The 16,683-nt window shown below is 49.3% G+C and overlaps 1 protein-coding gene across 1 annotated transcript in view; it reads left to right on the forward strand.

The window, feature by feature from the left end:
- The window catches only part of cep112 (centrosomal protein 112), a 221,621-nt gene that overhangs the window by 178,769 nt on the left and 26,169 nt on the right, over positions 1-16,683 (forward strand). The window contains exon 23 of the mRNA XM_031814326.1: positions 2,292-2,441. Within this exon, the coding sequence (XP_031670186.1) occupies positions 2,292-2,441 (150 nt within the window). The remainder of the gene's footprint in view (positions 1-2,291; positions 2,442-16,683) is intronic.

Consider the following 16,683-nt stretch of genomic DNA (forward strand, 5'->3'; position numbering starts at 1 on the left):
TTTCCCTCTCTGCTCTCTCTTCTCCCTCTCTTCTCCCTCTCTTCTCCCTCTCTTCTCCCTCTCTTCTCCCTCTCTTCTCCCTCTCTTCTCTCTCTCTTCTCCCTCTCCCTCTCTTCTCCCTCTCTTCTCCCTCTCTTCTCCCTCTCTTCTCCCTCTCTTCTCTCTCTCTTCTCTCTCTCTTCTCCCTCTCTTCTCCCTCTCTTCTCTCTCTCTGCTCTCTCTCAGCTGCAGCTTAAATATAATGTTCATTTTGACTGTCGTATTTCAAAGCTACTGCTGCTCCTTTTCATCTTGGTGTGTACCACAAGTTAACCAACACAAACTCACTCTACTTTTCAAAAAGCTAGGAGCTTTTTTCCTCCTCTCTCGATATGTCTCCCTCTTTCTCTGTGTATGTCTGCCTCTCTCTCTCTCTCTCTCTCTCTCTTTCTCAGGACAGACAGAGAACTGTGAGAAGATTGATAATGGCTGAGACACACCATTGACACTAACTAATGGAGTCTGTACCTATAGTAACTAAACCAGAGATGCATTTCTGTCTCCCATGGTGTCCTACAGATAGTGACATCATGTTGTTGGGAAATATGTTAAGCATTTCATATCCGGCTCCAACAAGCTGTGTGTTTTGATGTTAATGCAGCATTTGTTTGCTGCCCACACTCTCTCTTATATTAGCATAAAAACTCCTGTTCCATTTAGACTCAACTAAACGCTTCCTGAAACAGCATCTGTTAAAAAAACAGCAACAAACAGGGTCTGTCACTGAAGGAAAAACTCCAAGTCCTAGGACTGAACTGTACTGTACAGAGCACTAAGGACCTAGGACTGAACTGTACTGTACAGAGCACTAAGGACCTAGGACTGAACTTTACTGTACAGAGCACTAAGTACCTAGGACTGAACTGTACTGTACAGAGCACTAAGGACCTAGGACTGAACTGTACTGTACAGAGCACTAAGGACCTAGGACTGAACTGTACTGTACAGAGCACTAAGGACCTAGGACTGAACTTTACTGTACAGAGCACTAAGTACCTAGGACTGAACTGTACTGTACAGAGTACTAAGGACCTAGGACTGAACTGTACTGTACAGAGCACTAAGGACCTAGGACTGAACTGTACTGTACAGAGCACTAAGGACCTAGGACTGAACTGTACTGTACAGAGCACTAAGGACCTAGGACTGAACTGTACTGTACAGAGCACTAAGGACCTAGGACTGAACTTTACTGTACAGAGCACTAAGTACCTAGGACTGAACTGTACTGTACAGAGCACTAAGGACCTAGGACTGAACTGTACTGTACAGAGCACTAAGGACTTAGGACTGAACTGTACTGTACAGAGCACTAAGGACCTAGGACTGAACTGTACTGTACAGAGCACTAAGGACCTGGACCTTGGACTGAACTGTACTGTACAGAGCACTAAGGACCTGGACCTAGGACTGAACTGTACTGTACAGAGCACTAAGGACCTAGGACTGAACTGTACTGTACAGAGGACTAGAGACCTGGACCTAGGACTGAACTGTACTGTACAGAGGACTAGAGACCTGGACCTAGGACTAAACTGTACTGTACAGAGGACTAGAGACCTGGACCTAGGACTGAACTGTACTGTACAGAGGACTAGAGACCTGGACCTAGGACTAAACTGTACTGTACAGAGGACTAGAGACCTGGACCTAGGACTGAACTGTACTGTACAGAGGACTAGAGACCTTGACCTAGGACTGAACTGTACTGTACAGAGGACTAGAGACCTGGACCTAGGACTAAACTGTACTGTACAGAGGACTAGAGACCTGGACCTAGGACTGAACTGTACTGTACAGAGGACTAGAGACCTGGACCTAGGACTGAACTGTGCTGTACAGAGGACTAGAGACCTAGGACTGTACTGTACTGTACAGAGGACTAGTGACCTAGGACTAAACTTAACTGTACAGAGGACTAGAGACCTAGGACTGAACTGTACTGTACCGAACACTAGAGACCTGGACCTAGGACTTGGCTAATCAATTCCCATTTGGTGTTCAATGACAAATGTAATTATCTTGAGGTCAGGTCAGGGGTCACCAACCATGACCCCCAGAGTCAGTTTTTAGAGTGTGTTTATACGGTTTGTGTCATATGGGGATGTATCTATATCAACCCTCTTGGAATGGTGCTCCTCAGGGGTCACTGTTGTCCCCTCTCAATTTGTCTCTCCCTCTCTCATCCCAACCCATCACCCCCTTCTCCCTCTCCCATCTAATCTGTGTCTCTCTCATCCCTCTCTCCATAGTTGATAGCGGAGCTGCAGACCTCAGTGTGTGGTGCTAAGGAGGAGGGCTTGCGGCAGCAGCAGGAGAAGGAGAGACAGTTGAATGAGGCTACAGCTCGCTGGGATGATGAGAGGAGGCAGATGAGCCGCCACACAGACACTAAGAACAAGGTAAAGTTTCATGGACATTCTGCAAAGGACACTACTATATAGTAGACATCAGTAGTGCATGCCACAGTCTGTTAAAGACACTACAATGGGCACACTACTGAGCCTCAAGGTAAAGGATAACCCCACTGGATATCTGTCCATCTCCCAAACTGTCACTGTTGATCATTACTACATTCTTTATTGTGTGGATGACATTTGTCAATGTCCAAGATGGCAGACATCTTTTCTTGTGTTTACCAGTTAGTTGGGTTAGGATATAATACAGTTCAATAGAGTACAGGCTCAGCTGAATCAACATCAGAGACACAATGTAATATTGCATTTGATTAAATAGTGGTTGTCAAAAACTTTAGTTGAAAAACAGCAAGCGAGAGAACATGGGTAAGTTGACATATAAATCCTTCCCAAGATGTACACCCATTGGTTGAGAGAGAGGAAGGTGATAATTGCAAGAGTGAGCCCATAGGTTGAACAGTCAGCGTGAGGAATGTGCATTACTGGGCCGTGCTGATTGGCTAAAGGTAAATAGGTGAATGACATTCCTCACATGGCTAACAGGAAACAGGAGAAGAAACAAGACGCCATGCTGAAGATATGTTTGTCTTCATTCCCACTATGCCCGTAGAATAGAAAACAAAGTGAATTGTGTTCTGCTTACAGGATGAAGTGAAACAAGCATTCAGACCAGCCTTCCTGATTGAACTGTTGTAAACTACATTACACTGTGTAGGTGGTTGGTTAAGGCTGAAACTCCTGCTTGGCTTAAAGCCCTCAGTTCTCCTGGCCCCCCTCAGTGTCAGTAACCAGCCAGTCTGAGTCCCAGGGAGGAGCCGACTGGCTGGTTAACTTTACACCCCAGCCCAGACACACTCAGTTCCCCGGTCTGGCCAGAATACTTTTATAGACTAGACACACGTCCCCTCTCCTTTGTGAGAGGGCTTTAAACCCGGGATCACAGTTGAAATGTATGTGCTTTGTCATTTTTTATGATGGGTTTCAACTCTAACCCCCATACTCTGACACACACATACACTCTAACCCCCATACTCTGACACACACATACACTCTAACCCCCATACTCTGACACACACATACACTCTAACCCCCATACTCTGACACACACATATACTCTAACCCCCATACTCTGACACACACATATACTCTAACCCCCATACTCTGACACACACATATACTCTAACCCCCATACTCTGACACACACATATATTCTAACCCCCATACTCTGACATACACATATACTCTAACCCCCATACTCTGACACACACATACACTCTAACCCCCATACTCTGACACACACATATACTCTAACCCCCATACTCTGACACACACATACACTCTAACCCCCATACTCTGACACACACATATACTCTAACCCCCATACTCTGACACACACATATACTCTAACCCCCATACTCTGACACACACATATACTCTAACCCCCATACTCTGACACACACATATACTCTAACCCCCATACTCTGACACACACATACACTCTAACCCCCATACTCTGACACACACATGCACTCTAACCCCCATACTCTGACACACACACACACATACACTAACCCCCATACTCTGACACACACACTAACCCCTATAGTCTCTCTCTCTCTCTCTCTCACACACACACACACACACACACACACACTAACCCCCATAGTCTCTCTCACACACACCCGAATAACGCACACACACTCCTGGGTTTGGTGGTTGAGAGGCTCTGGTGTGTCTGGTATGTTCTCTGTCTGGGGTGAGACAGTCCTTTAAATCAGCCTGCTACTGCTACAACCAGACTTTATGTATCTTGCTGAGCAACCCCTCTCTTTATGTATCTTTCTGAGCAACCCCTCTCTTTATGTATCTTCCTGAGCAACCCCTCTCTTTATGTATCTTCCTGAGCAACCCCTCTCTTTATGTATCTTTCTGAGCAACCCCTCTCTTTATGTATCTTTCTGAGCAACCCCTCTCTTTATGTATCTTGCTGAGCAACCCCTCTCTTTATGTATCTTGCTGAGCAACCCCTCTCTTTATGTATCTTGCTGAGCAACCCCTCTCTTTATGTATCTTGCTGAGCAACCCCTCTCTTTATGTATCTTGCTGAGCAACCCCTCTCTTTATGTATCTTGCTGAGCAACCCCTCTCTTTATCCCTTCTTATTCCCTTCTCCCTTTCAAGTTATTTCCATTTGTTCTCCTTCCTCATTCCTTCCCTGTCTCTGCACTCCTTGCACATTTTCCAAATTCCATCCATCTGCCGTGGATATCAGGGGTTTGTTCAATAAGTTGTTACAGATCTAATACATAGAATGATTGTGTTTTACGTGGACTTGAGGACAGTGGGTCCATTCTGTGCAGAGCATTTCTGAATTCAACACCTTATCGGATAAACCTCTGCGCCATTCGAATAAATGGCAGCATTCAAATAAAGTCCCTGCAACCTTCTGCCCAGCTGAACTAGCCTCTATACAGGATCAGTTATCTGAACTGGGACGTGAAACTCCAGTAGCCAGACAGTGACACTGTGGTAGTTGTCTGGGTGTGTCTCTCTCTAGTTTAATTGGCTGTTGTGTCTGGGATGGAGGTTTATTTTTAAAGACTCTCTGCACTGTTTGTAGGAGCAGACTTCCATATAAATCCTCATATAAATCCTCCAGACACCCAGTCCCCTCTCTCCCCCGTAGCCCAGTGAGGGGCACTCATTTCTGGGTAGGCTCTGCAGGAGGCCGGCCTGCCCCGGGTTAAATAAGCCACCCGGCGGCTCCGCACCACCACACCTAGAATGTGGTAAATGCCACGTGTTGCGATCCGAACACCTCTGTGGCTGGCTGACTGACAGTGTGGGGTAATACAGGGCTGGTCTGGACCGGTCCAGTCTCTGCCCCTGGAGTCTGGATTCTTCTGCTGCTGTAGCTTTCTCTGGTCAGACAGACACATTCCAGATACACACATACATGTTACCTCTCTCTCACACACACACAATATGTCACACAAACTCCCTGTGTGTGTATGAGGCAGCAGCCCAGGCTGTGTGTGTGTGTGTGTCTCCTATCTCCAGTGTTAGCAGCAGACAAAGCTCTGTCTATTATCTATCTCCTCATTATTACCATCCCACAGTACTAACCACCCACTAATGGGCTTCCAATTAACCAATGACTTGTTGATTAAAGTCCAGGCACCACAGAGAATGAGAGGAGGGAGGGAGAGAGAGACTGGTGAATCAGAGAATGAGAGGAGGGAGGAAGAGAGAGACGGGTGAATCAGAGAATGAGAGGAGGGAGGAAGAGAGAGATGGGTGAAACAGAGAATGAGAGGAGGGAGGGGGCGAGAGACGTGTGAAACAGAGAATGACAGGAGGGAGGAGGCGAGAGATGGGTGAAACAGAGAATGAGAGGAGGGAGGGGGAGAGAGACGGGTGAAACAGAGAATGAGAGGAGGGAGGGGAGAGAGATGGGTGAAACAGAGAATGAGAGGAGGGGGGGTGAAACAGAGAATGAGAGGAGGGAGGGGGAGAGAGACGGGTGAAACAGAGAATGAGAGGAGGGAGGGGGAGAGAGACGGGTGAACAGAGAATGAGAGGAGGGTGGAGGGGGAGAGACGGGTGAAACAGAGAATGAGAGGAGGGAGGAGGAGAGAGATGGGTGAAACAGAGAATGAGAGGAGGGAGGGGGAGAGAGACGGGTGAAACAGAGAATGAGAGGAGGGAGGAGGAGAGAGAGAGACAGGTGAAACAGTTAAACAGAGAATGAGAGGTGGGAGGTGGGAGGGGGAGAGAGACGGGTGAAACAGAGAATGAGAGGAGGGAGGAGGAGAGATGGGTGAAACAGTTAACAGAGAATGAGAGGAAGGAGGGGGACAGAGACGGGTGAAACAGAGAATGAGAGGAGGGAGGAGGAGAGAGACGGGTGAAACAGAGAATGAGAGGAGGAGAGAGATGGGTTAAACAGAGAATGAGAGGAGGGAGGGGGAGAGAGAAGACAGGTGAAACAGAGAATGAGAGGAGGGAGGAGGAGAGAGATGGGTGAAACAGAGAATGAGAGGAGGGAGGAGGAGAGATGGGTGAAACAGTTAAACAGAGAATGGGAGGAGGGAGGGGGAGAGAGACGGGTGAAACAGAGAATGAGAGGAGCGAGGAGGAGAGAGACGGGTTAAACAGAGAATGAGAGGAGCGAGGAGGAGAGAGACGGGTTAAACAGAGAATGAGAGGTGGGAGGGGGAGAGACGGGTGAAACAGAGAATGAGAGGAGGGAGGAGGAGAGAGACGGGTGAAACAGAGAATGAGAGGAGGGAGGGGGAGAGAGACGGGTGAAACAGTTAAACAGAGAATGAGAGGAGGGAGGGGGAGAGAGATGGGTGAAACAGAGAATGAGAGGAGGGGGGGTGAAACAGAGAATGAGAGGAGGGAGGAGGAGAGAGATGGGTGAAACAGAGAATGAGAGGAGGGAGGGGGAGAGAGACGGGTGAAACAGAGAATGAGAGGAGGGAGGAGGAGAGAGATGGGTGAAACAGAGAATGAGAGGAGGGAGGGGGAGAGAGATGGGTGAAACAGAATGAGAGGAGGGAGGAGGAGAGAGATGGGTGAAACAGAGAATGAGAGGAGGGAGGAGGAGAGAGATGGGTGAACAGAGAATCAGAGGAGGGAGGGGAGAGAGACGGGTGAAACAGAGAATGAGAGGAGGGAGGAGGAGAGAGACGGTGAAACAGAGAATGAGAGGAGGGAGGGGGAGAGAGACGGGTGAAACAGAGAATGAGAGGAGGGTGGAGGGGAGGACGGGTGAAACTGAGAATGAGAGGAGGGAGGAGAGAGAGATGGGTGAACAGAGAATGAGAGGATTGAGGGGGAGAGAGACGGGTGAAAACAGAGAATGAGAGGAGGGAGGAGGAGAGAGAGAGACGGGGTGAAACAGTTAAACAGAGAATGAGAGGTGGGAGGGGGAGAGAGACGGGTGAAGAGAGAATGAGAGGAGGGAGGAGGAGAGAGATGGGTGAACAGAGAATGAGAGGAGGAGAGAGATGGGTTAAAAGAGAATGAGAGGAGGGAGGGAGAGAGACAGGTGAAACAGAGAATGAGAGGAGGGAGGAGGAGAGAGATGGGTGAAACAGAGAATGAGAGGAGGGAGGAGGAGAGATGGGTGAAACAGTTAAACAGAGAATGGGAGGAAGAGAGAGACGGGGGAAACAGAGAATGAGAGGAGCGAGGAGGAGAGAGACGGGTTAAACAGAGAATGAGAGGTGGGAGGGGGACAGACGGGTGAAACAGAGAATGAGAGGAGGGAGGAGGAGAGAGACGGGTGAAACAGAGAATGAGAGGAGGGAGGGGGAGAGAGACGGGTGAAACAGTTAAACAGAGAATGAGAGGAGGGAGGGGGAGAGAGATGGGTGAAACAGAGAATGAGAGGAGGGGGGGTGAAACAGAGAATGAGAGGAGGGAGGGGGAGAGAGAGACACGTTAAACAGAGAATGAGAGGAGGGAGGAGGAGAGAGACGGGTGAAACAGAGAATGAGAGGAGGGAGGGGGAGAGAGGACGGGTGAACAGAGAATGAGAGGAGGAGGGGGAGAGAGACGGGTGAAACAGAGAATGAGAGGAGGGAGGAGGAGAGAGATGGGTGAAACAGAGAATGAGAGAGGAGGGGGAGAGAGACGGGTGAAACAGAGAAGATGAGGAGGGAGGAGGAGGAGAGAGATGGGTGAAACAGAGAATGAGAGGAGGGAGGGGGAGAGAGATGGGTGAAATCAGAGAATGAGGAGGAGGGAGGAGGAGAGAGAATGGGTGAAAACAGAGAATGAGAGGCGGGAGGGGGAAGAGAGAACGGTTGAAACAGAGAATGAGATGAGGGAGGAGAGAGAGGATGGGTTGAAACAGAGAATGAGAGGAGGGAGGGGGAGAGAGACGGGTGCAAAACAGAATGAGAGGAGGGAGGAGGCGAGAGATGGGTGAAACAGTGAAACAGAGAATGAGAGGGAGGGGAGGGAGAGAGACGGGTGAAACAGAGAATGAGAGGAGGGAGGAGGAGAGAGATGGGTGAAACAGAGAATGAGAGGAGGGAGGGGGAGAGAGACGGGTGAAACAGAGAATGAGAGGAGGGAGGGGAGAGAGACGGGTGAAACAGAGAATGAGAGGGAGGGAGGGGGAGCGAGATGGGTGAAACAGTTAAACAGAGAATGAGAGGAGGGAGGTGGAGAGAGACGGGTGAAACAGAGAATGAGAGGAGGGAGGAGGAGAGAGATGGGTGAAACAGTGAAACAGAGAATGAGAGGAGGGAGGAGGAGAGAGACGGGTGAAACAGAGAATGAGAGGAGGGAGGGGGAGAGAGATGGGTGAAACAGTGAAACAGAGAATGAGAGGAGGGAGGGGGAGAGAGACGGGTGAAACAGTTAAAACAGAGAATGAGAGGAGGGAGGGGGAGAGAGATGGGTGAAACAGAGAATGAGAGGAGGGGGGGTGAACAGAGAATGAGAGGAGGGAGGGGGAGAGAGACACGTTAAACAGAGAATGAGAGGAGGGAGGAGGGAGAGACGGGTGAAACAGAGAATGAGAGGAGGGAGGGGGAGAGAGACGGGTGAAACAGAGAATGAGAGGAGGGAGGAGGAGAGAGATGGGTGAAACAGAGAATGAGAGGAGGGAGGGGGAGAGAGACGGGTGAACAGAGAATGAGAGGAGGGAGGAGGAGAGAGATGGGTGAAACAGAGAATGAGAGGAGGGAGGGGGAGAGAGATGGGTGAAACAGAATGAGAGGAGGGGGGAGGAGAGAGATGGGTGAAACAGAGAATGAGAGGAGGGAGGAGGAGAGAGATGGGTGAAACAGAGAATCAGAGGAGGGAGGGGGAGAGAGACGGGTGAAACAGTTAAACAGAGAATGAGAGGAGGGAGGGGGGAGAGACGGGTGAAACAGAGAATGAGAGGAGGGAGGAGGAGAGAGACGGGGTGAAACAGAGAATGAGAGGAGGGAGGGGGAGAGAGACGGGTGAAACAGAGATGAGAGGAGGGTGGAGGGGGAGAGACGGGTGAAACTGAGAATGAGAGGAGGGAGGAGGAGAGAGATGGGTGAAACAGAGAATGAGAGGATTGAGGGGGAGAGAGACGGGTGAAACAGAGAATGAGAGGAGGGAGGAGGAGAGAGAGAGACGGGTGAAACAGTTAAACAGAGAATGAGAGGTGGGAGGGGGAGAGAGACGGGTGAAAGAGAGAATGAGAGGAGGGAGGAGGAGAGAGATGGGTGAAACAGAGAATGAGAGGAGGAGAGAGATGGGTTAAACAGAGAATGAGAGGAGGAGGGAGAGAGACAGGTGAAACAGAGAATGAGAGGAGGGAGGAGGAGAGAGATGGGTGAAACAGAGAATGAGAGGAGGGAGGAGGAGAGATGGGTGAAACAGTTAAACAGAGAATGGGAGGAAGAGAGAGACGGGGGAAACAGAGAATGAGAGGAGCGAGGAGGAGAGAGACGGGTTAAACAGAGAATGAGAGGTGGGAGGGGGACAGACGGGTGAAACAGAGAATGAGAGGAGGGAGGAGGAGAGAGACGGGTGAAACAGAGAATGAGAGGAGGGAGGGGGAGAGAGACGGGTGAAACAGTTAAACAGAGAATGAGAGGAGGGAGGGGGAGAGAGATGGGTGAAACAGAGAATGAGAGGAGGGGGGGTGAAACAGAGAATGAGAGGAGGGAGGGGGAGAGAGACACGTTAAACAGAGAATGAGAGGAGGGAGGAGGAGAGAGACGGGTGAAACAGAGAATGAGAGGAGGGAGGGGGAGAGAGACGGGTGAAACAGAGAATGAGAGGAGGGAGGGGGAGAGAGACGGGTGAAACAGAGAATGAGAGGAGGGAGGAGGAGAGAGATGGGTGAAACAGAGAATGAGAGGAGGGAGGGGGAGAGAGACGGGTGAAACAGAGAATGAGAGGAGGGAGGAGGAGAGAGATGGGTGAAACAGAGAATGAGAGGAGGGAGGGGGAGAGAGATGGGTGAAACAGAGAATGAGAGGAGGGAGGAGGAGAGAGATGGGTGAAACAGAGAATGAGAGGCGGGAGGGGGAGAGAGACGGGTGAAACAGAGAATGAGAGGAGGGAGGAGGAGAGAGATGGGTGAAACAGAGAATGAGAGGAGGGAGGGGGAGAGAGACGGGTGAAACAGAATGAGAGGAGGGAGGAGGCGAGAGATGGGTGAAACAGTGAAACAGAGAATGAGAGGAGGGAGGGGGAGAGAGACGGGTGAAACAGAGAATGAGAGGAGGGAGGAGGAGAGAGATGGGTGAAACAGAGAATGAGAGGAGGGAGGGGGAGAGAGACGGGTGAAACAGAGAATGAGAGGAGGGAGGGGGAGAGAGACGGGTGAAACAGAGAATGAGAGGAGGGAGGGGGAGAGAGATGGGTGAAACAGTTAAACAGAGAATGAGAGGAGGGAGGTGGAGAGAGACGGGTGAAACAGAGAATGAGAGGAGGGAGGAGGAGAGAGATGGGTGAAACAGTGAAACAGAGAATGAGAGGAGGGAGGAGGAGAGAGACGGGTGAAACAGAGAATGAGAGGAGGGAGGGGGAGAGAGATGGGTGAAACAGTGAAACAGAGAATGAGAGGAGGGAGGGGGAGAGAGACGGGTGAAACAGAGAATGAGAGGGGGGAGAGAGACGGGTGAAACAGAGAATGAGAGGAGGGAGGAGGAGAGAGAGATGGGTGAAACAGAGAATGAGAGGAGGGAGGGAGAGAGAGACGGGTGAAACAGAGAATGAGAGGAGGGAGGAGTAGAGAGATGGGTGAAACAGAGAATGAGAGGCGGGGAGGGGAGAGAGACGGGTGAAACAGAGAATGAGAGGAGGGAGGAGGAGAGAGATGGGTGAAACAGAGAATGAGAGGAGGGAGGGGGAGAGAGACGGGTGAAACAGAATGAGAGGAGGGAGGAGGCGAGAGATGGGTGAAACAGTGAAACAGAGAATGAGAGGAGGGAGGGGGAGAGAGACGGGTGAAACAGAGAATGAGAGGAGGGAGGAGGAGAGAGATGGGTGAAACAGAGAATGAGAGGAGGGAGGGGGAGAGAGACGGGTGAAACAGAGAATGAGAGGAGGGAGGGGGAGAGAGACGGGTGAAACAGAGAATGAGAGGAGGGAGGAGGAGAGAGATGGGTTGAAACAGTTAAACAGAGAATGAGAGGAGGGAGGTGGAGAGAGACGGGTGAAACAGAGAATGAGAGGAGGGAGGAGGAGAGAGATGGGTGAAACAGTGAAACAGAGAATGAGAGGAGGGAGGGGGAGAGAGACGGGTGAAACAGAGAATGAGAGGAGGGAGGGGGAGAGAGATGGGTGAACAGTGAAACAGAGAATGAGAGGAGGGAGGGGGAGAGAGACGGGTGAAACAGAGAATGAGAGGGGGGAGAGAGACGGGTGAAACAGAGAATGAGAGGAGGGAGGAGGAGAGAGAGATGGGTGAAACAGAGAATGAGAGGAGGGAGGGAGAGAGAGAGAGATAGGTGAAACAGAGAATGAGAGGAGGGAGGGAGAGAGAGATGGGTGAAACAGAGAATGAGAGGAGGGAGGGGGAAAGAGACGGGTGAAACAGAGAATGAGAGGAGGGAGTAGGAGAGAGACGCGTTAAACAGAGAATGAGAGGAGGGAGGGGGAGAGAGATGCGTTAAACAGAGAATGAGAGGAGGGAGGGGGGAGAGAGATAGGTGAAACAGAGAATGGGAGGAGGGAGAGAGAGATTGGTGAAACAGAGAATGAGAGGAGGGAGGGGGAGAGAGACGGATGAAACAGAGAATGAGAGGAGGGAGGGAGAGAGAGAGGTGAAACAGAGAATGAGAGGAGGGAGGGAGAGAGATGGGTGAAACAGAGAATGAGAGGAGGGAGGGGGAGAGAGACGGGTGAAACAGAGAATGAGAGGAGGGAGTAGGAGAGAGACGCGTTAAACAGAGAATGAGAGGAGGGAGGGGGAGAGAGATGCGTTAAACAGAGAATGAGAGGAGGGAGGGGGAGAGAGACACGTTAAACAGAGAATGAGAGGAGGGAGGCGGAGAGAGATGCGTTAAACAGCGAGCAGCAGAGAGAGATGGGACAGAGAGTGCATGTGTGCGTGCACTCGTTCTCACTCATTTGTTTGTGCTCGTTCACGTGTGTGTGTGGAGCGCGGAGTGTGTCGTTGGCCCGTTCGGTGGCGGTGGAACTATCGCGTCGCCCGCTGACACTGTTTCCTCGCTGCTCACTTCAAAGGCTGGATTATGAAAGCTGAAGGGGCTGAAGACAATGGTGACGGGGAGAAAATAACATCAAAGTGGCGGCACAGACATTTGAATGTAATAATCCCAAAACAGTTGTTGTTGTAGATGTGTCTGTGGTATTTTATGTCCCTTCTGCCCTCTGACCAGATGAAACTGCTTTTGGCCTTATTTCTAGTTCAGTACCACTGTCTCCACGGCTGTAACCTCTAGAGAGAGGACAGGTGAATAGGCATCTCATGGTAGGACTGTCCCGAGCCTGCCTGTTCTGTGTGGATCCAGAGGATCACAGGTCAGATACAAACTGTGTCAGATATGACCACACAGGATGATTTGTGAGTCCCTCCACATTGATTTGACCAGAAGATCTGAGCGGTGCCAAGTAGCAGCTCTGTTATGGCAAGACACAATGATTGAAGTCATAATAAATGTAGATCGTGATAAAGAGATGAGTCTTCTCATTCCTGTTCTAACTTCCTCCGTCTCACTGAGTCGGAACTCACTCCACACCCTCCCTCCTCCCTCCTCCTCCCCTCTGATCCCAGAAACACCCGTCATTAGCACTAATTGGCTGGCCCAAACAACGGGTTGTTCCTGAATGTTAATAACACCTGTTCTTATGTCATTATTGTGACACCCTTATGTAGACCTCATTTACATTTTAGTCATTTAGGGACTTGCAGTAATGAGTGTATACATTTTCCATACGTTTGTCTTGTAATCTGGGAGATAAAGAGCCTGCCTGTACGGCATCCACAGCCTGAAGTCACTGCAGGGCTAAGGACACCAGACAAACAAGCCCTAAAAATATATGGATGAGTCACATAAGCAGATATAACCTAGAAAATTGTGTGCGAAAGGACCGTGTCTTCTAGGGTCCTCGGGCTCCACTGCTCCAGAGACAATATCTGCATCTGAAGGAGAAGTCACCCGCTTTTCATCCCCCCATCCAGGGCTTGAGAGAGGTCTTGTCCTGGGGCAGAGACAGGTGGTCCTCCTGTTCTGAGGGTTTCTCAGGTTCCTTGTACGTGACAACGTCTGGGGTTGATGAATCTGGATTGGTACCTCTTGAGGATGTGTCCTTTGCTAGGGATGCTCCCTGGTCCGTAGGTTCTGTCTCCAACATGCCACTTTCATCCAGGCTCAACTTCACACCAATGTCCATATCCCCACCATCGTCCCCTTCCTCAATAGATATGACATGTGACACATGTACTGTAGATCCTGGAATGTAAATGTAATGTAAAATTACCCTTATCTACCAGGCAGCTCTCTCTCTCTCTCTCTCTCTCCATCTCTCGCTCTCTCTCTCCATCTCTCACTCTCTCGCTCTCTCTCTCCATCTCTCACTCTCTCGCTCTCTCTCTCCATCTCTCGCTCGCTCTCTCTCGCTCTCTCCAGCTCTCTCTCTCTCTCTCTCTCTCTCTCTCTCTCCATCTCTCGCTCGCTCTCTCTCGCTCTCTCCAGCTCTCGCTCTCTCTCTCTCTCTCTCTCTCTCTCTCTCTCTCTCTCTCTCTCTCTCTCTCTCTCCCCATCTCTCGCTCTCTCTCTCGCTCTCTCTCTCTCTCTCTCCATCTCTCGCTCTCTCTCTCCATCTCTCTCTCTCGCTCTCCATCTCTCGCTCTCTCTCTCTCTCTCCATCTCTCGCTCTCTGTCTCTGTCTGTCTGTCTGTCTCTTTCTCTCATTCTCTTTGTTTCTCTCTGATATGATCCACCCATCCACAGATGAAAGAAAGAGAGGGATGAAAGGGAAGAAGGAAAACAGGAAGTGATGTTGATGTCACACCACTCAATGCCCACACTACCCAGGGAGGGAGGGAGCAGGGCGAGTCGTTAGAGGGACTGGAGGCTCTAAGTCCATCTCAAGTCTATGGTGGTTTCCTCACCTCTAACACCTTGAGTCTTGTCATACATGTCAAACAGGAGGGTTAGGGTTCTCTCTCCTTTCCCCTGTCTTTTCCTCTTTCTTCTCCCTGTCTCTTCTTCTCTCCCTCCTGCCCCCTCTGTCACACATACATACATGTTCACCTCCGGCTGCCAAAAGGGAGAGCCAGTTGATGAATAAACAATGGTACCCGCCCATAGTGGCATATTGCTCCTCTTTGATCCACACTGCTGTTCCTGCTCCCCTCAGCAACACTTCCTGTCTCACACACACACACACACACGTCAAGACCATGTCTCTATCTCTAACTCTCTCACACGCTCACACACACACACACACATTTTCCTGCTGCTATTTTAATACCACAGTGAATCTGACACCCATGGACAGTGTGAGATGTGTGTATATAAACAGTGCCTTGCGAAAGTATTCGGCCCCCTTGAACTTTGCGACCTTTTGCCAAATTTCAGGCTTCAAACATAAAGATATAAAACTGTATTTTTTGTGAAGAATCAACAACAAGTGGGACACAATCATGAAGTGGAACGACATTTATTGGATATTTCAAACTTTTTTAACAAATCAAAAACTGAAAAATTGGGCGTGCGAAATTATTCAGCCCCCTTAAGTTAATACTTTGTAGCGCCACCTTTTGCTGCGATTACAGCAATAAGTCGCTTGGGGTATGTCTCTATCAGTTTTGCACATCGAGAGACTGAAATTTTTTCCCATTCCTCCTTGCAAAACAGCTCGAGCTCAGTGAGGTTGGATGGAGAGCATTTGTGAACAGCAGTTTTCAGTTCTTTCCACAGATTCTCGATTGGATTCAGGTCTGGACTTTGACTTGGCCATTCTAACACCTGGATATGTTTATTTTTGAACCATTCCATTGTAGATTTTGCTTTATGTTTTGGATCATTGTCTTGTTGGAAGACAAATCTCCGTCCCAGTCTCAGGTCTTTTGCAGACTCCATCAGGTTTTCTTCCAGAATGGTCCTGTATTTGGCTCCATCCATCTTCCCATCAATTTGAACCATCTTCCCTGTCCCTGCTGAAGAAAAGCAGGCCCAAACCATGATGCTGCCACCACCATGTTTGACAGTGGGGATGGTGTGTTCAAGGTGATGCGCTGTGTTGCTTTTACGCCAAACATAACGTTTTGCATTGTTGCCAAAAAGTTCAATTTTGGTTTCATCTGACCAGAGCACCTTCTTCCACATGTTTGGTGTGTCTCCCAGGTGGCTTGTGGCAAACTTTAAACGACACTTTTTATGGATATCTTTAAGAAATGTCTTTCTTCTTGCCACTCTTCCATAAAGGCCAGATTTGTGCAATATACGACTGATTGTTGTCCTATGGACAGAGTCTCCCACCTCAGCTGTAGATCTCTGCAGTTCATCCAGAGTGATCATGGGCCTCTTGGCTGCATCTCTGATCAGTCTTCTCCTTGTATGAGCTGAAAGTTTAGAGGGACGGCCAGGTCTTGGTAGATTTGCAGTGATCTGATACTCCTTCCATTTCAATATTATCGCTTGCACAGTGCTCCTTGGGATGTTTAAAGCTTGGGAAATCTTTTTGTATCCAAATCCGGCTTTAAACTTCTTCACAACAGTATCTCGGACCTGCCTGGTGTGTTCCTTGTTCTTCATGATGCTCTCTGCGCTTTTAACGGACCTCTGAGACTATCACAGTGCAGGTGCATTTATACGGAGACTTGATTACACACAGGTGGATTGTATTTATCATCATTAGTCATTTAGGTCAACATTGGATCATTCAGAGATCCTCACTGAACTTCTGGAGAGAGTTTGCTGCACTGAAAGTAAAGGGGCTGAATAATTTTGCATGCCCAATGTTTCAGTTTTTGATTTGTTAAAAAAGTTTGAAATATCCAATAAATGTCGTTCCACTTCATGATTGTGTCCCACTTGTTGTTGATTCTTCACAAAAAAATACAGTTTTATATCTTTATGTTTGAAGCCTGAAATGTGGCAAAAGGTTGCAAAGTTCAAGGGGGCCGAATACTTTCGCAAGGCACTGTATATAGGCCTATATACACTGAGTGCAAAACTATTTCCATGACATAGACTGACCAAATAAATCCAAGTGAAAGCTATGTTCCCTTATTGATGTCACTTGT

This window comes from Oncorhynchus kisutch, unplaced genomic scaffold, assembly GCF_002021735.2.
Source record: "Oncorhynchus kisutch isolate 150728-3 unplaced genomic scaffold, Okis_V2 Okis06b-Okis10b_hom, whole genome shotgun sequence".
NCBI lineage: Eukaryota > Metazoa > Chordata > Actinopteri > Salmoniformes > Salmonidae > Oncorhynchus > Oncorhynchus kisutch.